Source organism: Palaemon carinicauda, chromosome 18 (assembly GCF_036898095.1).
Source record: "Palaemon carinicauda isolate YSFRI2023 chromosome 18, ASM3689809v2, whole genome shotgun sequence".
NCBI lineage: Eukaryota > Metazoa > Arthropoda > Malacostraca > Decapoda > Palaemonidae > Palaemon > Palaemon carinicauda.
This window is the reverse complement of record NC_090742.1, coordinates 60453641-60477190: the sequence shown is the minus strand read 5'-3', so window position 1 is coordinate 60477190 and position 23550 is coordinate 60453641. Positions and strand designations below refer to the sequence as shown.

General features: G+C 41.6%; 1 protein-coding gene across 3 annotated transcripts in view; it reads right to left on the bottom strand.

Moving 5' to 3' along the window:
- Positions 1-7747: 7747 nt before the first annotated feature.
- Positions 7748-23550, bottom strand: part of LOC137657831 (transmembrane protein 19) — a 34142-nt gene continuing 18339 nt past the window's right edge. For all 3 annotated transcript variants that reach the window (XM_068392407.1, XM_068392410.1, XM_068392408.1), the window contains 4 exons: positions 15102-15251; positions 13756-13860; positions 12266-12481; positions 7748-9911 (listed from right to left, as the gene is read on the bottom strand). In XM_068392407.1, coding sequence (XP_068248508.1) covers positions 9760-9911; positions 12266-12481; positions 13756-13860; positions 15102-15251 — 623 coding nt within the window. In that variant the 3' untranslated portion in view covers positions 7748-9759. The remainder of the gene's footprint in view (positions 9912-12265; positions 12482-13755; positions 13861-15101; positions 15252-23550) is intronic.

The following is a 23550-nucleotide window of genomic DNA, read 5'->3' as shown; positions in this document are numbered from 1 at the left end:
ACTTATGTGGAAAATTTATTTAAAATACGTATGGAAATATCTATCATTACCATCGCTAGTAATGTCACCGTATTGCTGGTAACTCTGTGTATCATTCGTAACATGGAGAATTTTACCGTTTCCAGTAAATATCTGAGGTTTGTGACCTGTCATACTACTAGGTTAGGTTAGGTGGGTTTGTTAGGTTCTATGCCCTTTTTGTACTTTTTATATATTGAGTAAAACTTATATGGACAAATTATTTAAAATACGTATGGAAATATCTAGCATTGCTATTGTTAGTAATGTCATCGTGCCGTTGGTAACTCTGTGTACCATTCGTCAACGTTTGTAACACTGTGCATCATTGGTAACGTTGCTAATGTTATCGTTCGCAGTGCATTCGTAAGGGAAGTGACACCGTTGAACAACAGTAATTATATTTAACCACTTTAACAGAAAATTTATGTTTTCCTGTAGGAAATAAAGTGATTTAACCGGTTTCCACCTTCATTTCATCCGTAATAACAGAAACCAATTTGGCAACTCAAAGTTAGTCGAATTGGTTGATCTGTTTGTTTGCGGTTGAAATGACGGTCAAATTCGGTTAAATCACCTTATTTACTATAGGAAAACATATATTTTCTGTTCGAAATCACACCCTGTAATACAATACAAATTTACTGTTTTTTGCATGACGGTAATTAGTTGTCTTTTTAAATCCATTAAGATATTCCAATTATTTATCCTCAAGTTCCCAATCTATCTAAGAAAATTAGGGTGCAGCACATCCGTTTACTGCTTGCCAGAATAAAAAAAAGCAGTAAAATGTTTATTTGTATCCAAAGAGAGCCAGGGCTGAGCAAAAAAAAAAAAAAAAAAAAACCTACGAACGCCATGATGTTAATTATAGGTAATTATACTTTAAATTCACATAACTTACACAAACCATATATTTTTCAAACTCGTTACTTTGTATCTACAATGCATTTCTGACCATTGCTATTGCTGCAAATCACTCACCTAAGGTGTTTCACCACCCTAAAAAAATACCCATATCCCTGAAAACAACCGTTATTATAATGGGGAGGGGGGGGGTAGGAAAACTCACGGACAGGTGGTTTGTACCAATATTCATGGTCAGAAATGGATAGAACACAAGCAAGTGAGTAGGAACAATATACGGTTCATATATTTAGCTAGGGATTAATGTATATATTTACTCATTTATCAGACAAATAGGCTTCTGTAGGCTACTCTTTTGTATCATCAAAATTTGGTAGCTACCGATTAAAAAAAAAAAAAAAAAAAAAAAAAAAAAAAAATAAATAAATAAATATATATATATATAAATGGAAACTTGATGAAAATTACGATTCAGAAGGAAATTTAGAAATGGTGGAAAGTAAAATAATACCATTAATACAGTATATACATTTCACACGAAAAAACACAGACATGATAACTTGGTAACGTAAGCAATTTGCCATTAAATGAAAATATAAAATATTCTCATATATTTAACTAACCACATATAATACTTAGATAAATTAGGTAGTATAAGTAACACAATTAAACCACCCTCTAAAAACCAACAATTAATCTTACCTAATCAAGTCAGGCTAATACCATGCCAAGTGCCGAGAGTGACTTCAAGGTTTCTCATTCTTATCAACACTTGTTGAAGTTTCATTTAACGTTAATTTGGAGTGTTCAATAATTGCCATTGCTTCGTCCTTTTGGAGGTAATAAATTTGAGATACACTTCACACTTTCACAATAAAAAGTAAACTTTTAAATACCGAAATACCGTAACCTGTTTCAGACAGTCTGACTCTGAATCCGGACAGTCAACAGCCAGTGTTGCCAGATCTGTTAGTCTAAAAATCCCCAAAACAACCCAAAAATCCCCATTTCCTCAACTATATTTTCTTCTGATCCTGTTGGCATTACTAACATAGAAATTACTCACTTAACTTCATATAAGTGCAAGCAAACCAATTGCAACAATATAAAGGTTTACTAATCTTTCTTTCTTCTTCATAGAAATTTGTACAGAATATCCCCATCAGACAACCAAAATTCCCAAATCTGGGGATAAATCCATATATCTGGCAACACTGTCAATAGTTTGTTATTAAAGGCAATATGTTTTCTAGTAAGGTATAAACAATAATACATACTGCAGGTAATGTTTTTCTTGGATCCCTCTTCTCTGTAATGATTAATTGCCAGTCTTTCAGTACAATGTTACCCAGAATTATATATTTCATTATATTCGTTTATTTGCATTGTTGGTCACATAAAAGCAATTGATTTCCCATATAAATGTAATTGATATTTTAAGTATTTTACATAACTGAAGAAATAAAGCAAGAAAGAAAGTAAAAAAAATGCTAAAAGTGAGTGTAGCTAAAGACTTTATAAAAGGGAAATGGTTTATGTTTGTTATTTGGAATTATTTCCTGGTGCAGTCACCTCCCTATTATTATTATTATTATTACTATTATTATTACCAGTTCAGCTACAACCATAGTTGGAAAAGCAAGAAGCTATAATCCCAAGGGCTCCAACAGGGAAAAATACTTACATGATTAAATCTAATGTGATCAGATTTATTTGTTATATTTGTTAATGTCAGGGCACCTGGACAAATCACCAAGCCATGGACAAAGCACCAAGCCTTTTTACTGGCCACTTTCCTGCAGACAAGGTACTGTTCCTAGCCAAGAGAAGTCTATCCCATGTTGTTTTTGGCCTCCTTTTTCCTCTTTGGGCAAAGTCTCTCCACCTTGGCATTCAATGATGACTCCAGGTGATCATAAAAAGGAAATTTCTCCCTGCCAAAAATGAGAAACATTGCCCTCTACACTTAGGGCACTTCTACCAATATACAATAGCTTATAATAATGTTTGGACCACTAGAAAAGTAATAGAAACAAAGTTGATTTCGACAGCAAAATCCAAGTAAAGTCTAAAAGCAGAGGACTCCTCTTCATTTTCTATCTATCCTCCCTTGTCCATGCCACAACATACATGGTGAACAATCCACCCTGGGTTGTTGGGAAGGGCTAAAGCCCTGTCCACACGATCGAGCATGCCTGACGGGCAAACAGTGATACCAGGCCACAATAGTTAGTGAAAACGAAGGTTGATGACGTCAGAAGCGGGAAAACTAAAGGCATGGATCTTGCAACACTGTATGATGCCAGATCCCTGTCTGTGGTTTTCTTGCTTCTGACGTCATTAACCCTCATTCTTACTAACTACTGTGGTCTGGCATCACTGTTTGCCTGTCGGGCATGCTCGATTGCGTGGACAGGGCTTTAGATATGCCCACAATTTATCCTAAACTTTCCTCTACCCCAAAATCCAAGCTGGGAAGGATTTATGAGATGTCTAGATGCGCCGCCTAAGCGAGATAAATACCTTGGTCAATTATCATTAAGCACCTTAGCTAGACAACATATATGCCTTCTATAAGGCTTGGCTGAGAGGTTTACCTTAAAATACTAAAATAATGTAATTTTACTTCATAAATTATTTTATTTTAGAATTTGATACATGTACGAGAAATCTCAGGAGGTAAATCTCATTCGAGTGCGCATCAGCTGACGAGAGCATAGAACTGCGTGCTTTATATTGGTACCTATTACCCACAGGTTAGATGGCAGCAGTGGAAAGAAGGTCGCTGCTTTCTGCCTGAGAGTGCTAAGACTGTATACTTCTACATTTTGGGATTTCACGTACCGTGGCAAAGCATGCATCTGCTTCTAACCAGTAGCCAAATCAGAGAGTTCTTTGGATGCTAGTTGTGGAACAGGTATCCATGGCAGCACACTCAAGGGCCGAGTATGATACATCCATGCTTGAATCTTCCACCGGGTTCCTGCTCTCAGCGCTGCTATTGCTGAATTGATGGACACTGGAAAAATGACTACCTCCACTGGAATACAGAGCCTCTCTTGGTGAGAGAGTGCGGGGCAGGATTTTGCTTAATTGGCTGCAGTAAAAGGCATTCCTCAGATCAGAGATGTAGGACTTAATCCCAACTAATGTTCTGCAAGAAAGAACAGACATCACCATAAGGGCATGTTAGCCCTTTAGAGGTCCCCAGTGCTGATCATTGCACATCATTATTCCCACAATGGGAGCTGCAGTCAATAAACTCACGAATTAGTGCAAAGACCTTGGCGATCGTAGACTGTATTGAAATTCTCTGCCTCTGGCGGAACTGGACTAAAGTTGGGTGCCATGAGGTTGATGTTTCTCTCAGCATTCTTAGAAAGAATCCTCCTTCCCCTTGGGATATCCACAGAATGGAATAGGGCGATACCCTATAGAAGAAGGGACAATCAAGAATTGATACTGCTCCCATTTGGAGAATTAACAGTTTCTGGTTCTCATGCCCTCAGAGGCTAAAGGAGCACTAGGTGCCTTAACTATTGGAGAGTGTAGTAACAAGAAGAACGCAGTGGTGTCCTGCGAGGGCCTGTGTTTGGTTGGAGAGAAGCCTTGCCAACAATTGGGCGACCTCACATCTTGGTGATCATATGAGTACTAAGATCAGACCTGAGAAGTAACCAGTTTCAATGCCCTATCACATGAACGAGTTGGAAGGTCTTGGTGTATGGGAAGATCTTGTGTCCTACACCTGTCTGACAGCATGAGAAAATCTAGTATTGTGGAAGTCTCTGAGGTTAGGGAAATCTTGATGAATGGAAGGATTCTGGTGGATTTGAAGATCTCTGGACTGGGAAAGCTGTCAATCTAATTCCCTGTTGACCGGAAAGTAATGATCGCATAAAGAACAAGCGCAAGATTCTTGATCAACTGGTTTCCGATCACATAACCTTCAATAAGTATGGGTCAATACGCATGGTAATGGATCAAGCTGTGACGAACAGTGTGACAAAACCAAGCGTGAGGAGACTGGTTTCACGAGCCCAAATCACAACAGGAACAATCTCGTGGAAGTGACATATGAAGGGAAAGATCATAAAGAAACAGCGGATCACCTTCACGTTCATGCTCGTGTAAGGGGAAGATATTGTCGCTGTATGATTTTGGAGAAAAGTCATAGGTTCTTCTTCTACCATTATCGTAGACTGGAATGCTAGAACGAAGCAGGTGACAGGTGTTCTGCAGCTCAATAGTCATTGAAGAGCAGCAGTAAGGAGTCCAATCTAGTAGCGACCAAATGAGTGGAAGACCGATGATGCAGTGATTGATCAAGGGATGAAGTGAGTAGAGACCAGGAAGGTGATCAGGTGTGTGAGGACCAGTCCCGATGAGGCTGGTCACTTAGGTTTTTCATCATCTTGGGGTGTATCTTGAAGCGTTCCTCATTGCATCATTGTTTTCTTGTATACCATACAGGGCATAAAAACAATTAGAATAGCGCCAACGTATCCCTGCGTGGCGTAAGAGGCAACTAAAAGGGACGGGACGAGGGGGATGGGATCCCCCTCTCATGTATTATATACTCCTATGAGACATCGAAGAGGTGAAGCTGGGGGGGAGAATGACTCCTCCCCACACTCATAATTACAATATGTATATTATATGATTTTAAGTCAATCCTACCAAACTACTACCCTATTAATGATTAATGATGGCTGCTCATGACTCAACAGGTAGACCTATAGGCTCCCCAATACCCCACATCCTTAGCTCACAAGGATGGAGAGGTTGCAGACACTACAAGAAACTAAAGAGTTTGAGTGGGACTTGAACCCCAGTCCGGCAGATCACCAGGCAGGGACATTTCTGATAGGCTGCTACAACTCCTATCGATGAGTCTTCCTCGACTTCTTCGATGAAGTCGTCTACTTGTTCTTTTCCTAGATGTCACGGTGAAGACTAACAATGATGAGGCAAAACAGGAAGAGGAACTTGAAGCTTGCCTTTTCCGGGGTCGTGCAGGCAGATGACGCCACTCCCAAGTGATACGACCTTAGCGCCCTTTCGGGTTGGGAAGAAACAAGCGATGTCTAAGGAATGCCAATACTTCCTCAAGTTCACATTGTCATCATCATTGTAAGGCTACTCTAGCAAGGGATACAACAGCAACAGACATGCCATCCAACAAGAACAAGTATGTTGGAGATGATAGGTTGCAAAGAAAACTAGCTCACATTACAGTTATCAGGAAACTGCACATCTTTGGCTTCTCCCATTAAAATTCCTCAACACAATGATCTGACAGCACATTTATTCAATCTAAAAGAAAAAGGAAAAGGTTAAACCAGGAAGATTATGAGCAGTACGTATGTACTTGGCCAAAGGCAATTGCAAAGTGAAGGTCGCTCTGCTTCCACAGGCCTGCAACTAAAACTGCCTTGTTTAAACAGCCACTTCCACATGCCTGCAATTAAAACTGCCTTGTTTAAACAGCCGCTTCCACATGCCTGCAATTAAAACTGCCTTGTTTAAACAGCCGCTTCCACATGCCTGCAATTAAAACTGCCTTGTTTAAACAGCCGCTTCCACATGCCTGCAATTAAAACTGCCTTGTTTAAACAGCCGCTTCCACATGCCTGCAATTAAAACTGCCTTGTTTAAACAGCCGCTTCAAGTTTCACCGAACTTATACTCTCATTCAAGGATGGTGGTTTGCATTTGTGTATGAACATGAAGATTTTCCATACAAACCTACTACAGTACTTCAACAGAAAGTTCTCGTCTTCCAACCCCCGCAATTTCTTGAAATCGATTGGCCAAACTACCCAAAATGTAAGGTAGTTGCACATATAAGGATCAAGGATTTTTTCATCACACAAGAAAAGGAACTTAGAGCAAGGTAAAGTTGAAGAAGCTGGTCAGCCAGGTGAAAAGAGGCCAAAAGGAATTGATGGAGAGTAAAAGGAAATTCTGCTACAGTTATGCTAAAAGGTCGCTGCAGAAAAAAAAAAAAAAATAAGGCTGTTAATGGTGCACCACACAAAGAATATTATGGGCAATAGAGAAACAAAAGGAGATAGATGAAGTTATGGCAGAAAGCAAACCATATGTCGCTCGCTTGCGACAACGTTATAACTCAAAAAAATTTATTTTTGAGTTATCCATATAGACATATTCATCTTCAAATGCTGATTCTTTTGGCAAAAGTGTCATAATTGTAGCTAAAAAATTGATCGCTTGAGGCGCTAAATGTCCTAACGACATACATTAATATGAGAGTGTTTTAACCCTTTTACCCCCAAAGGACGTACTGGTACGTTTCACAAAAGCCATCCCTTTACCCCCATGGACGTACCGGTACGTCCTTGCAAAAAAATGCTATAAAATCTTTTTTTTTTTTTTCATATTTTTGATAATTTTTTGAGAAAATTCAGGCATTTTCCAAGAGAATGAGACCAACCTGACCTCTCTATGACAAAAATTAAGGCTATTAGAGCAATTTAAAAAATATATACAGTACTGCAAAATGTGCTGGGAAAAAAATAAACCCCTGGGGGTTAAGGTTTGGAAATTTCCAAATAGCCTGGGAGTAAAAGGGTTAATTGATTAAAATGGCTCTCCTGAAAAATAGCTATTTTTGAGTTATGACGATGTTGTCGCAAACGAGAGATATAGTGTGCCATAAGTACCTTCCTATACTATAACGACATAATTATGAACTTCAGTAAGACGAAAAAAAAAAAAAATCATGAAGTAACAATTAGTCTCCCAGAAATTAAAATATAGATATATTTATTCCTCAAATTCTGATACAGGAATGGCCCAGATTTAAACATCAGTTTCACCATTAGTCAACAATACAGTATAACAATGAAATTTCAGTTTATGGAAATCAAATATATACAAATTTAACAATATCAATCTTTCGTGAGAAAGCCACACAACTATCCCTTCAAGTAAGGCTGAAAATAAATGAAAGAATTCAAATCAGAGAAAAGACCAATGTTGATACAGACAACAAATTGTATAGCTATTAAAAAATGATTATCGTAGTTAAAACTGAAAATGCTACACAGTCACATCAGCCATGGAGAGCACTAATTTAAGATGATCACACAAGTATGTTTCTAATAAATGCAACAACAGTGTGTGACAATTATCAACGTGACATGAAATCTCTATTCGTGGTTACCAGAAATTTTCAGTATGTTTCTAATAAATGCAACAACAGTGTGTGACAATTATCAACGTGACATGAAAGCTCTATTCGTGGTTACCAGAAATTTTCAGTATGTTTCTAATAAATGCAACAACAGAGTGTGTGACAATTATCAACGTGACATGAAAGCTCTATTTGTGGTTACTAGAAATTTTCATCATCATATCTAATTCTCCTGAGACAAAACTTGCACAAGGACATTATTGCATCATCTAGAAAATCGGTTCTTGAAATAAAGTAATCTTCAAGTATGAAGACGACTACATTGCAAATGTTCTGAAAAAATGGTAGTAACTAAAGCTAATACAGGTGAACATTATCAATTCATAATAAAATTGTGCTTTTTAATGCTGAAGTTTAATGCCTTACACCAAAACCCTGAAACTCAGCCTGTTATCTCAATCTTAAAAAAAAAAAGATTCAAAAAAAGTCAAAACTACCTAAAACAGAATTAATAACCCAATAAAACTTGACATATGTACAAATTTTAAATTGAATTAATTAAAAAAAAGATAATAACGTTGACATTTATAAACATGGACTGTATGGCTCTCCACATACACAAAGACTAACCATCTACTGAGAAATTTAAACACTTTTCCTTTTACCCCTTTCACAAATACTCTCTTGAACGCTACTGATGAATATGACCATACTGTATGATGAAAAACTACTGAATGGATGTGTTACATCTGAATGAAAAGTTTTACATCTAAGTTTTAAATGGATTCCACGGTTAATAAAGTGTAAACCAGTACAAACTTCAACTCCCCTTTTATAACTATCAAAGATTTAGTACTACCATAATAAATAATACTGGACGAGAATAACAATGAATAAATATTCAAATAACAACTATAGCTATTAAGCACTCAATTGATTTTTGGACTTAATAGTTAACAATATTGTACATACAAAATTAGTTTGTTATATAAAGTCTATTAACCCTTTTACCCCCAAAGGACGTATTGGTACGTTTCACAAAAGCCATCCCTTTACCCCCATGGACGTACCGGTACGTCCTTGCAAAAAAATGCTATAAAAAATATTTTTTTCATATTTTTGATAATTTTTTGAGAAACTTCTGGCATTTTCCAAGAGAATGAGACCAACCTGACCTCTTTATGACAAAAATTAAGGCTGTTAGAGCAATTTAAAAATAATATACTGCAAAATGTGCTGGGAAAAAAATAACCCCCTGGGGTTAAGGGTTGGAAATTTCCAAATAGCCTGGGGGTAAAAGGGTTAATGCCATTATTAATTATCACAAAGCAGAATGAGCAACCACCCCTTTTCAATTCATCAAATTGGATGCAACGTCTGCAGCGAAACTCTACTCAACCAATAAAACCTTCAAAATCTCAAAAGCACTGCACAGTTTTCAGCTTATTTTGTATCTAACTCAACACCACCCCCAAAAGCCTCCAGAAGTCAAAAGGAAGCATTATGATGCAAGTGACCATCACAATACCAAATGCAACAATAATTTAGTTGAGCAATCGGTTCAGCTGGTGACCCTAAGTATCTTTGGGCTGCCCAAACATGAAATGCTTATGCACCATAATACTGTGCCGCTAAACATACTGCATATGATAGCACAGCCATTACACAATTCCCATTAGTGTTATTAAAAATGCTTCTGCCAAATATCCATAGCATTACATGACCATTAGAGCTACTCGTGGTAAGATAATGGCTGTTAGAAGGGAGCTGATGAGATTAACAGCGTGGTTATCCAGAATGTTTGAGCCACAGATAGGTACGATTCCATCCCCAGGACGCTCAACTATCCTGCCCTCTGAGTCCATGCCTGCAAAGGTTAAATTCCATTTCAGAATACAATCTTGAAGTATTGCTCACAAAAATAATGGACTTACAGTTGTTCTAGAAGACAAATTAATATTATTTATTCTTGTACACAACAAATAAACTAAGGGCAGATGGTTTTAACTGTTGAAAAACACTTTGCATTTTGAGGGAACGGTATCCTTAAAAAAATTCCAAATTACATCAAAAGACAAAAACACAGTTATCCATTTAACGTCTCCACAGCAAGAGACACCTGAGAATATATTTCCCCCTCCTTAATTACATACTTAAGACTTTACTTTCTCCTTAAGTAAACGTAGAAAAAAAATCTTAGTTTCTCTTTTGTAACATTATAAACAACATCAAATATCTAAATAGAGATTACGAAAAATGATTTTAGTATATTTATCTACCCATGAATAATCAAACCAGCAAAAGTGCATGGTAAGAGACAACTGTGTATGTGAATGAAAAAATTAATGTTGGAAATAAATTGTATTTTTCCAAGGTATACAAACCAGGAAATGTCTTCAGCAGAGCTGGAAGGGTCATTGAATTTGTTAATGAGGTAGTTAATGACACGGTGCGCGTGGGTGAGTAGCCCCCCAACCACCTGTTGGGAGCTCTTCACTTTTCACCTTTGGCTCAGAACTAGGAGAGGTAGTTGAGGTCGGAAGTTTAACTTCAAAGGACTTAGGCTTATAAAGTTAGGAAATAACAAATTACTTTTAAAATTTTCTATTTGTTTCTACACGTATACAACCCCTACATCACTTAAAATAGGTTGAATCACTAATTGGGGGCTTGGAATTACATCTAGAATAGAACTTATTGGTTATTTTTCTTCCCTGGAAGTGTCAGTCTACTAGTCCTGTACGGGAGCAAACCAGTATCTATCCATCATAGAGATTTATAGGCCGATAGGTCCTGGCCTGTACAGAAAGATTAAAGTAGTTAAAGGAGGAATTCCTTCCCCTGGAGAAGAAGAAGAAGAAGAAGAAGAAGAAGAAGAAGAAGAAGAAGAAGAAGAAGAAGAAGAAGAAGAAGAAGAAGAAGAAAAAGAAAGAGAAGAAGAAGAAGAAGAAGAAAGAGAAGAAGAAGAAGAAAAAGAAAGAGAAGAAGAAGAAGAAGAAGAAGAAGAAAGAGAAGGAGAAGAAGAAGAAAAAGGAAGAAGAAGAAGAAGAAAAAGAAAGAGAAGAAGAAGAAAAAGAGAAGAAGAAGAAGAAGAAAAAAAAAGAAAAAGAAAAAGAAAAAGAAAGAAGAAAAAGAAAAAGAAAAAGAAAGAAGAAGAAAAAGAAAGAGAAGAAGAAGAAAGCAGCCTGGAATGATATACCTGACATATGGCGATAAACAGGTTAGTACATATTCAGTCACCTTCCCCTTAATCAAAGGAGGATGGGAGAGATACTTCTTTAGATTCAACATAAAGGAGTTCAGAAGTGTATCTTACTAGCATCAATTCAGATCAGATCCAGCGAGCAATGGTATTACAGCTTCTCCTATAAAAGAGGGGATATAAAGATGAAGGAGAAGAGCCAGTTATTCTACCTTTCATTACAGACTTACATCTACACATTAACCCTTTTACCCCCAAAGAAAGTACTGGTACGTTTCACAAAAGCCATCCCTTTACCCCCATGGACGTACCGGTACGTCCTTGCAAAAAAATGCTATAAAATTTTTTTTTTCATATTTTTGATAATTTTTTGAGAAAATTCAGGCATTTTCCAAAAGAATGAGACCAACCTGACCTCTCTATGACAAAAATTAAAGCTGTTAGAGCAATTTAAAAAAAATATACTGCAAAATGTACAGGGGAAAAAATAACCCCTTGGGGGTTAAGGGTTGAAAATTTCCAGAGAGCCTGGGGGTAAAAGGGTTAATATAGAAAAGATGCTTCTTATCCCATGTAGGAGCTGGGGTGGCTGCCACACGACCAAGAAGAAAAGTGTTGAGGGACTTGTGGGTATACTTCTGTAGGTAAGAAGCCGTAAAGGTTGCTTGGCACTTCCAAACCTCAGCCTTCAATACCTGACTAACTTCAAGATTCCTTTTGAAGGTAAGGGGTCATGACTTTGGCCTCTAGGTACAAGAAAAGGATTGAACAGCCTTGGATACGACGCAACAGTATCTCCGTACTCATTGTAGCTAAAGTCAAAAGTGAAGTTTTCGACAGACGAGCGGCTGGGGATACGTACTGACATACACTACGTGTCATTAACTCTTACTAACAAATGCAAAGACAGTTCCACCTCTGTTGAAGACAATCCCCATTTTAAAGTACAAAAAGTTTGCATAGTACAAGCGTAGGAACAAATAGAATTATATAAAAACTATCTTATTCAACTTGCTAACCTGAATACTGCATAGTAGCACCAATCACAGAATCGATCAAGCTGCCCAATAATCCACCAAGTGCACCCACAAAGACTATTGGCCACTGTGGAGGTGAGCTTATGAGGACAGGTGTGGATACAAACATCAACAGTGTCAAGTAGTGTCCAAGACCAATCACAAAGCCACCAATTAAACTGACAAGAAGACCTATTGCTGTCACTCCACCATTAGTACCTGTAAAACAAGAACAATTCAAATTATAATTCACATATTAAATAATTTCCTAATTTACTATTTACTGCCGCTAATTTCTGTGAAATTTTGATAAAAGCAACATTTAGGAGTAAAAATACTACTGTATAATCAAGACTAAACACTAAGTAATGCATTAGTTAGCATTAGCGACATACAGTACAATAAAACCCAACTCTACGTCATTAATTAGCTCCAAGAGCCCCAATTTATGAAGTAGATACATTTTTTGCTTGATAGTGACTTAGATGTTCCCTATACACATAATGAACAAGAAAAAGTTATAACCTGCAATCATTTTATATTTTTTATAAAAGCCTGTTACTGTACCTACATTAATTAGCTTCTATGTAAGGTACACTTCAGTACAGTACAGAATACTTTAACCCTTTTACCCCCAAAGGACGTACTGGTACGTTTCACAAAACTCATCCCTTTAGCCCCCATGGACGTACCGGTACGTCCTTGCAAAAAAATGCTATAAATTTTTTTTTTTTTTTTATATTTTTGATAATTTTTTGAGAAACTTCAGGCATTTTCCAAGAGAATGAGACCAACCTGACCTCTCTATGACGAAAATTAAGGCTGTTAGAGCAATTTAAAAAAAATGTACTGCAAAATGTGCTTGAAAAAAAATTAACCCCTGGGGGTTAAGGGTTGGAAATTTCCAAATAGCCTGGGGGTTAAAGGGTTAAAGAGATTTGTTGCACAGCATTTCTGTGATGGGTAAAATACTATTGGAAATTTGAGAAACCAAGAAGGAAATACAGTATTATCTCTACCAGCAAATACTCTAGAAAAAATCTTCAGTATACTAGATAAAAATTTGTGGAGAAGCTACCTATATATTGGTGTATCTGTTACAATTACTGAAGAGCAAGGAACAGTTTTCTTGAATAAAACTAATAACCTGTTCTATAGTCCATTTCTTTTATCGAGGCAGATTTGCACCAACTCGCAGCGGTGCCCTTTTAGCTCGGAAAAGTTTCCTGACCGCTGATTGGTTAGAATTATCTTGTCCAACCAATCAGCGATCAAGAAACTTTTCTGAGCTAAAAGGGCACCCTTTTAGCTCGGAAAAGTTTCCTGATCGCTGATTGGTTAGAATTATCTCGTCCAACCAATCAGCGATCAAGAAACTTTTCCGAGCTAAATGGGCACCGCTGCGAGTCGGTGCAAATCTGCCTCGCTAAAAGAAATGGACTATAGGGTGACATTCCATTACCAATAAAAAGTCGAGCAAATAGGCTTTGTACCTCGAGGGACTGGTTGTAGTGATGTAATAAGAATTGGATCTCCTGTGCTGAGTACGGTGCCAAACTCCGAGGACCAAGTATCGCCATTGCAACAAGCCAGAGCCCCTGTAAAATACAAGAAGAAAAGTTGTTCAAAATCCAATCATCTAGACCAGTGGTTCCCAACCTGGGGGAAATTTCTCCCTGGGGGGAAATAGGAAGCTTTCAGGGGGGAAACAATCACACTACCTACTAACTAAAACAAGCGAAAAATGTCCACATAGTACATGCGGCAATTTGTTTTAAGCCATTCAATTGTGATATGATCATATCAGTTCCCAAAGACATGCTATTCAAGGGGAGAATTGGAGTGTCATGCCCATTTTTGAGGCAGGCGAGTGGGCATGAGGGCTGGGCGGGGCATGAAGGGGGAAATCTGGATGGTTGAACTGGGTGCAGGGGGGAAATGACAGAAAAAAGGTTGAGAACCACTGATCTAGACAGTGTTGTTTCTAACTACTATTTGATGAATATATTAGAACTTAATATTACAGGTCAGATAAACATATGAAAAACAAAATATAATTTGTTTTTAAGGCAAGACCTGGGACGGTATTCAATCAGCATCTTATAACAATAAAGCTGCTTAATAATTTCAAAAGTAAGCCATATTTTAAGAATAGGTAGGTTATGTCCCAAGTTTTTTTTAATTTTTTGAAGCTTAAAAGATTTTCATCATTATTAACAAATGGCTATGGAATAGTTTGAAAATATCCAAATTTAATAAATATCATGAAGTTTAGTGAACTAGTGAATTATTAATATTGTCTTAGTATCCCTAAATACTCTAGTTTTGATAAGAAACTCCAAAATACAAAATCATTGTCCTCTAGTTCTGGATTATGCCATAGCTCATGCAGCAAGGATTTCCACTGGTTTAGGTTAGAATTCTTTTGCTTGTGGGTACAGTAAAGACGAACAATATTTTCTTTCCCTTTTTTTTTTTATCAAACACACTGGTGTGTTAAGATGCTTAAAGGAAGGACCACACATGCTTAGTGCTTTATCAAAAGGTTGCCTTATCCTGATCTTTTCATCTTGGGTTCAACATTTTAAAAACCATTGCTACAGTACTCTCTTTTTATATCATTATCATGTTGTTTCTCCTTAGTAGTATATTCTTTACTCATGTTTCTTTTTCCAAACTGGGCTGCTTACCCTATGGTGCCCCTATGCTTGTCTTAATTTGCTTTTCAAACTAAGGATGCAGCGTCATATATAATAATATAGATAGATCTTAAAAATCTAGACAACTTCAGATCTAGACATGCAATAATCACGTAAAAAATTAACAAAACCAATGTTACCTAGAACAGCAATGCTCAGCCAAGAACAACGGTAGTTATACACCATATCGATCGGGTTTTCTCCGCAGCCGCAGTCCATGATGTAAAACCAGGCCATTAATGAAGCAACACCACCATTACAGAGGACCTGAACCCAGTTCCTTTCGCCTCCTGTTAAAGAAAATGTAGTTTAACACCTAGTCAATATCAGTATTAAAGAAGGTAAGATGAATATAAGTTTTACATAGATTATTTATCAGGAAAACTTTTCCTTGATCAAAAGAATAAAGGAAAATCAGTATTTATTTAAACATACTAAATATATTTCTTAACCCAAGAGCCCCAGGTTGTCAAAAGATAATTTGACGGTTTCAATTTGACATTTAAATTGTTACTGTGATACATGGATTGGATCCATGAATGTGGGTCAATGCTTGTGTTAAGTACATGTACCCCAACATTAAATTCAACAATAAAAGGATTGAGTTATCTTTGATCAGAAAGAAACAAGAATTGGTCTTCACTTAACTAGAATAGAGCACTGCATCTAAAATAGGTGGCTATATTAGCAAACTAACAGTGATGATAAGGTATATGTACCGCACGTGCATCAACCCCGCTAGTACACTGTAACAGTATTTCTGTTTTTTGTATATCATCGTTATAGCTCTCCCCTTGCACTGATAACCTCTTTAAGCCTGTATTTTCTTGAATCATTGTGTTTGTATTTTCATGCCCTTCTTGCTTGGAACGGGTTGTATATAAACTCATGCTCCGTCGAAATAAAGATAGTTGCACTATGTAAACAAGTCAGGCTGGTCCAAGCATTGCACGACATTCATTCAATCCTACAAACTTCCATTAAATCTTAGTACCATAATGCCTGATACTCAAATGTGAAAGCACAAGGTTATATTACGTACTTATATAATACAGAAAAATCTATCTTGCTGAGTGTCACTTGTAAATCAATTTCAAAATACGAAAAGCATCAGGTTCTCGGAGTAGAAAGCCTTATAATATCTGAAGAAGCTGGAAGCTTGATGGTCCAGCAGCTAACATTACAAAAGTCCTCTGCTTTCCAATGAACTAACATATCCACTATTAAGTTTCATTTGTAGTGAAACCTAACAACACATAGAAGGAAAAGCTGACATAGGATAATTCATAATGACAATTTCATGTACTGTATTAGTAACGGATGTCTGCGATGAATGGGACGTTAACTGCTCCAGCATCCCAGCTGACATAATGGAAATAAACAGCAACAGGAATGCTGTCAAACAGGAACAAGAAAATTTGTGAAAACCGTAAAAACCTTTCTTCTTCCTTAATATCCCTCGCACACAACAAACTTTCAACCATTATCTAAAGAGTTATCTAGAGAGTTATGGGGTCCTTTGACTGGCCAGACAGTACTACATTGGATCCTTCTCTCTGGTTACGGTTCTTTCCCTTTGCCTACACAGACACCGAATAGTCTGGCCTATTCTTTACATATTCTCCTCTGTCCTCATACACCTGACAACACCGAGATTACCAAACAATTCTTCTTCACCCAAGGGGTTAACTACTGCACTGTAAATGGTCAGTGGCTACTTTCCTCTTGGTAAGGGTAAAGGAGACTCTTTAGCTATGGTAAGCAGCTCTTCTAGGAGAAGGACACTCCAAAATCAAACCATTGTCCTCTTAGTCTTGGGTAGTTCCATAGCCTCTGTACCATGGTGTTCCGCTGTCTTGGGTTAGAGTTCTCTTGCTTGAGGGTACACTCGGGCACACTTTTGTATCTAATTTCTCTACCTCTTGTTTTGTTAAATTATTTAAAAGTTTATATGTGAAATATTTACTTTAATGTTGTTGCTGTTCTTGAAATATTTTATTTTTCCTTGTTTCCTTTCCTCACTGGGATATTTTCCCTGTTGGGGCCCCTTGGCTTATAGCATTCTGCTTTTCCAACAAGGGTTGTAGCTTAACATTTAATAATAATAATAAGCAGCTCTTCTAGGAGAAGGACACTCCAAAATCAAACCATTGTTCTCTTAGTCTTGGGTAGTGCCATAGCCTCTGTACCATGGTCTTCCACTGTCTTGGGTTAGAGTTCTCTTGCTTGAGGGTACACTCGGGTTTTGGGCACACTATTCTATCTAAGTTCTGTTCCTCTTGTTTTGTTAAAGTTTTTATATTTTATATAGGAAATATTTACTTTAATGTTGTTACTGTTCTTAAAATATTCTATTTTTCCTTGTTCCCTTTCCTCACTGGGATATTTTCCCTGTTGGGCCCCCTGGGCTTATAGCTCCTGCTTTTCCAATTAGGGTTGTAGCTTAGCAATTAATAATAATAATAATAATAATAAAAATGATTAAAGCAGCCAGTTGATGGCACCGAGAGTACATCTGTACTCTATGGCAGCTGAAAACAAAGTGTCTACTTAGTGAACTGGTATGGCAGAGCTGCTACTACGCCTACCAAATCTAAATTTTCACAGCCAAGTTCCAGCTACAGTGAGAACATATTCCTAGTGAAGGAAGAGAGTTTGTATTCATGTAAGAACAACTACAAATGTGTTTCAATAGATCACTCAAAGATGACAAATTCGAAGATAATTTGTATTTTTCCTAACCATACAAACCTTAGCTATTTACAAAGGGTTATTACTTTTAGCGTAGCTGAAATGGCGAGCCATTAGAAATTAACGAGGGTGTATTACCCCCCGCGCTAGTTAGCGGGGGGGTAGGGGAGTGGTAGCTAGCTACCCCTCCTCCCCCTCACACACACGTGAATACTCACTTTCACTTAGAGGTAGGACTTGTCTTGGGGGACAGGGCTGGCGGGGAAATATGTGTAAATAGCTAAGGTTTGTATGGTTAGGAAAAATACAAATTATCTTCGAATTTGTCATTTGTTCCGTAACCGAAATACAAACCACGCTATTTACAAAGGGTGACTTATCCCTTAGGAAGGGTGGAAAGTCCCCAGCCATACTGGCTTTGGCTTTACCCGGGGACTCAGAATCCGAGTGAGTCGCACTCGAGAAAAGGAGTCCCTGCACCTCACAAGTTCCTTGCTCCGCAAGGAACCATGTGGCCTACGTAAGCTTGTGTGTGAAGGAAGAAGTGTGACCCGTCTTAGGCAGTTGACCTGGAGTTCCAGAAGGAACTCTGGGTTAGGACGTTCCCAATACCACCTCGTCAGGGTATGGGGGACGCGACAGTATTGACTCAATACTCGGAACACAAGGAAGCATGGTTTACCTGCAGAGGTTCGAGGTCAGCTATGCAGAGACCAGGATGCTGCTTCCCCGTAGATGGGATGATGAAGAAAGAAGTAAGGGCCAGACATACTTCTTTCGTTCATGCAGACTAAAACCTGATAACAATGCCCTCAACCTTCTGCTACCTGTCCAAAAAGGAGCCTGAGGTTAGACCAGCTGTTGTGTAGCCACCACAGAGCGATAGAAAACGTATCGAGACTCCTGTGGGTCACGCCCTGCAGGAAGCGGGCTGCGAAGGTCATCAGACGCTTCCAGACTCCAGCTTGTAGCACCTGCGTCACAGAGTAGTATTACTCGAAGGCGAGGACGTTGCGATGTATCCAACATCGTGCTGTAGGGCGACGTGACGGGGGAGGGTTTGAAGACAGGTCGAGATGAATGTACTCGAGTCCGGGCTGAAGAGGTATACTGGTGACTCTCCCCCCATGTCCTCCATGTGTTCCCAAATCGGCTGCAACTGAGGCCAAACTGCAGCTGTTCCCAGCGCTAACCTCTCGATTCCTTACTGGCAAGAGAGAGAAGGTCTTGGGACATAACACACAGAATGGAGACTCGAAATCTTGAATGAATCGGACCGAAGGGTCGGGACCCTCAGATTCTGAGTCTAGCCAACAACTCAGGAGCGAGCCTGAATGTTGCCTTCCCCTCTTCCTTAGAAAGGGGGGAGTAGTAAGAGACCAAGAAGATTGCTTACACACTGGCCGTGGCCAGAGTGAGCAGAAGACCCAAGGCGGAATACAATCCGAGGCCTGTCGTAAAAGGGTCTTGAGAAGATCTCTTAAAGGACTAAAAGTCCGAGCCATGCTCCAAGTTGGAGGTCTTCCTCCGACTAGGGCAGGGACGATCGTAGCTTCGCATGAGCGAGGATAGATCCAGCGGGCAGGAAAAAGTTATTCCTTTAAGCCTGAAGGTCAGGGAAAGGCTGAGCGACAGGCTTCATTGCCGAGAGCGGAAAGGAGCTTCCTCCCGCCGAAAGGCAATAAGACCGTTATTGCTGGAGAAGAGGCCTCACGGGAAGAGGTATATCTCCCACGGCACCCACCACCTTACTCTTCACTTTGCCTGGGAGACCCCTGTGGATGACTATCGCAGATGACGCGACCTCCGTACCGCGACTGTAGCGGGTTGTCTCTTCTAGAGGAGGAAGCGTAGTGTCTCCAGGCATGAAGCCGAAGCGATGCCCCGGTTCGGGAGAGATGTCGCAGTGTGGTTGCTTGAGTAGTCTGCGCCGTGGGAGAAGCTCTCCCGGGAGTTCCGTCAGGGGAAGCAGAGGGTCCAGAAACCGTTCTGCGCTTAGTCCCAGTGGAGCTCTCCCATTGAAAGGTTGACAGACAACCTGGTTTTGTTGAGACCCATTGTTGTCCGCAGACAAAAAGGAGGGAAGACGCAGGCGTCGAATTTGTCCCACCATCACCGGAATGCATCTTGCCAGAGTCTCGGGGTCTGAGACTGGGGGTAAGACTAGTGGAAGCTTGAGGTTCCAAGGTGTTGCGATCAGGTCCCCCAGACCAGCACTTGCTGGTTACCCAAGGTCAAAGACCCCTAGGTACACTCTCTCTATGAGGCTCTGCTCGGATAGTCTGAGAGAGACATTCCCCTGCCTGGAATGAGAGAGCCGATGGTGGAATTGAGAGAATCTCAATCATCCCGGTATCTCTACTACAAGATGTGAAGGTGTGAAAATGCGTCCCCTGCTGGTTAGGATGAAGTCGACGCGCAACGGGGCGACTTGGCAGGAGCTGTAGGATCTGAAGAGGGGCCAGACTAAGGCCCTTAAGCCTGCCTGAATGATGGAGAGGTATCCTTCAGGTCTTGACCATAGGCCTGGACCGGAACATGGCCCCCCCCCCCCTTTCCTTTGACGAGTCCGAGAACCGCATCAAGAATGTGGGGAAAGGACGAGAATATCCACTACCATCAAGAGGCTCCATAGGTCAACACCCATTGCAGGTTTAATAGTTCCGCTGGTCCCATAGGGCCAGGGAGTCCGGTTAAACATTGCCTGAAGCCACCGGGACTTGGATCGCCCCACATGGAACTTATCCTGAGGCGACCGTTCGGACTATAGACGGGTCAATGAGGAAAGAAGAACTAGGAAACGTTCCAAGGTAGGGCTGAAAGCTCTGCTTGACTGAGAACAGGTACTGCGACTCTCCTCAGTCTTGCCACAGTCAACCGAAAGGAAGGCTCGGAGGATGCGGTAACAGAATCTGGCGTCCCCAGGTGGTCACCCATCCAAGTACCGACGTTGCTTAACCTCGCTGGACGGACGAGAAGCGGGGTTTCCAATGTGGTAAGGCGGTTGACTCAAAATCATGGCCAGATACTCCAGATGTTGAGGCAGAGGAAGAGAAGGCTCCAAGCAAAATACCATGAGCCCACACTCATGGTCACATTCCGGAAGCTAGTCCCGGCGCTGAAGAAGGTCGAAACCCGAGCCTACCGGAGTTGACCAGCCCTCCAAACAGCAGAGGAGGCGGAAGCCTGCACCTGAGCGGCCAAGAGGAAGGCAGGGAGAGTTCTCTGGGGAAACAAACCTGCTATGCCACGGCGGGATAGCCACACTGCATCATAAGCAGGAATACTTGCAGTCTAGGCTGAATTCGACGAGCACCCTGGAAGATGGATGGAATGGAAACTGAAAGTACCCGTCCTTCCGATCCAGGGTTAAAGGAGTCCTGTCGCCTCGTTACCAGTCTGATCGATTCTGCTGGTCTACGCTGGCCGAAGTTTGTTCGACAAACTTGATCAGGACTGAGAGGTCGACTATGGACATCCCCTCTCAGATCCTTCCTTACAAGAAAGGATCGACTGAAGGGACCGGGGGTGAAGCCGTCGATGATCCTAAGGAAGACCTTCGCCTAAGGTATGGATCATTCTGCCCAACCGGGCAACTCTGCTGACGCTATGGCATAGAGGTTCAGAGACACTGAATTCGCTGACAGAGACAGCAGGCGCGATATCCTTGGCTACTCACAGAGATTGTGCGGGAATGGGCATCGGGAAGCTGTCATTCGGATGAGTAACCTTAAGCATCCTCCCAGCGAAAAAACCTGCAATCCTAGAGTTCGTGAACTCCTTTTAGGCCTATGCCCCCCCGGGGGAATCTCCCGTGCCATCTGTTCCTGACAGGAGGAAACTGCAATTGGACACCTTGTCCCAGTTGTCGTAGCCGATAACTTAGGCCGACGTGGTTGAAAGAAAAGGGCGCTGGAGCCCTGCAGAGTCTGGAAGAAAGCGCCTTGGAGGAGTGAAACCGGAAGTCGATTTACTCCGCACAGCAGCTGTCTAAGTCTCTGTCCTTGGGCACAGACAAAACTCTTCTCAAGGATGGAAGGGTGTCTGAGGTCGTCGACCTCCACAGATGAGACACCCGAAGGAAGCCTTCAGTCAGCGCGTCCAGATGGTACAACATCGAGCTTGTCCACAAGTAGATACTTAACGACGAAAGGCCAAGGTGTCTGAGCTCGAGAGGAGGAAAGTACCCTTGATCTTCCTGTAGCTTCCTTGAACCAAACCTCGGGCCGTAACCGAGGAGGGAAAGAACCTGGTAAGCTCCCAGAGGAAGAGGTAAGCAGTCACCCCTTGTCCGATGGAGAAATCTTGAACGGAAAGCCCCCCCGCCAAAAATCCTTCCAGGGCAGGAGAAGGAGAGAGTACTCGTACAGGAGAGGGGACCCTCGAGACCGACCTCTTGGGAACCAACTTCGCCCTGGGGGAAGTCACCACGAAGTCCACTCCTCTCTTTCTCTTCAGCGTAGGAGAGACAGCCGCTGGTTTGTTACCCTGGCCGGCGAGTACTGGTTTCATAACCCTCATTAACGCCCGTGCCAGCGGACCAAACCATGTCTGCTGCTCCAAGGACACAGAGTCCGAAATCCTCGCTAAGGTGAAAGGGATCGGGCGATCCTTTGGAGTGGACCCGACGGTACCTGCCTGAAAAGAAGGTGGGGAAGAATGCTGTACTGACCTGTCTTCGTCCTGCACTACCAACCTGTGCTTGGATGGAGGTGATCCCGAGTGCCGTCTAGGAGCACGCGTCCCTGCTGCTACCACCGGCTGTGGAATTCGCCGCGAACTATGGTCGCGCGAGGGCGAACGGTTGCGCAAAGGCGAACAGTCGCGCAAAGGCGAATGGTCGCGCGGGCGCGCAGGCGAGCGGTCGCGCGGGCGCGCAGGCGAGCGATCGCGCGGGCGTGCAGGCGAGCGATCGCGCAGGCAGGTAAATGAACACGTGTCCGAGGCGACGAACGCAAGCGATGGCGTGACGGCGAGGGATCGTGCTGCCGCGTAGGTGAAGAAGATCGCTGGCGATAATGACCGCATGATGGTAAGCGATGGCGAGCAGCATGTGTAGGTGAATGATCGCGTGAAAGGGTGCGATGGTGATCAGCATCCGCAGGAGGGCGATCGTTCAGGGTTGTGCGATGAGGAGCAGCATGCGTAAGCGGGCAATCGTGCAGGGTTGTGCGATGGCGAGCAGCATGCGCAGGTGAATGATCGCGTGAAAGGGTGCGATGGTGATCAGCATCCGCAGGAGGGCGATCGTTCAGGGTTGTGCGATGAGGAGCAGCATGCGTAAGCGGGCGATCGTGCAGGGTTGTGCGATGGCGAGCAGCATGCGCAGGTGAATGATCGCGTGAAAAGGTGCGATGGTGATCAGCATCCGCAGGAGGGCGATCGTTCAGGGTTGTGCGATGAGGAGCAGCATGCGTAAGCGGGCGATCGTGCAGGGTTGTGCGATGGCGAGCAGCATGCGCAGGTGAATGATCGCGTGAAAGGGTGCGATGGTGATCAGCATCCGCAGGAGGGCGATCGTTCAGGGTTGTGCGATGAGGAGCAGCATGCGTAAGCGGGCAATCGTGCAGGGTTGTGCGATGGCGAGCAGCATGCGCAGGTGAATGATCGCGTGAAAGGGTGCGATGGTGATCAGCATCCGCAGGAGGGCGATCGTTCAGGGTTGTGCGATGAGGAGCAGCATGCGTAATCAGCATCTGCAGTTGAGGGTCGCGCGATGGCGATCAGCATCCGCAGTTGAGGGTCGCGCGATGGCGATCAGCATCCGCAGTTGAGGGTCGCGCGATGGTGATCAGCATCCGCAGTTGAGGGTCGTGCGATGGCGATCAGCATGCGCAGGTGAGCTAGTAGCTGGCGAACCATGTTCCTTCAGAAGTGTTGGAGAACGTTGGCGTGCCA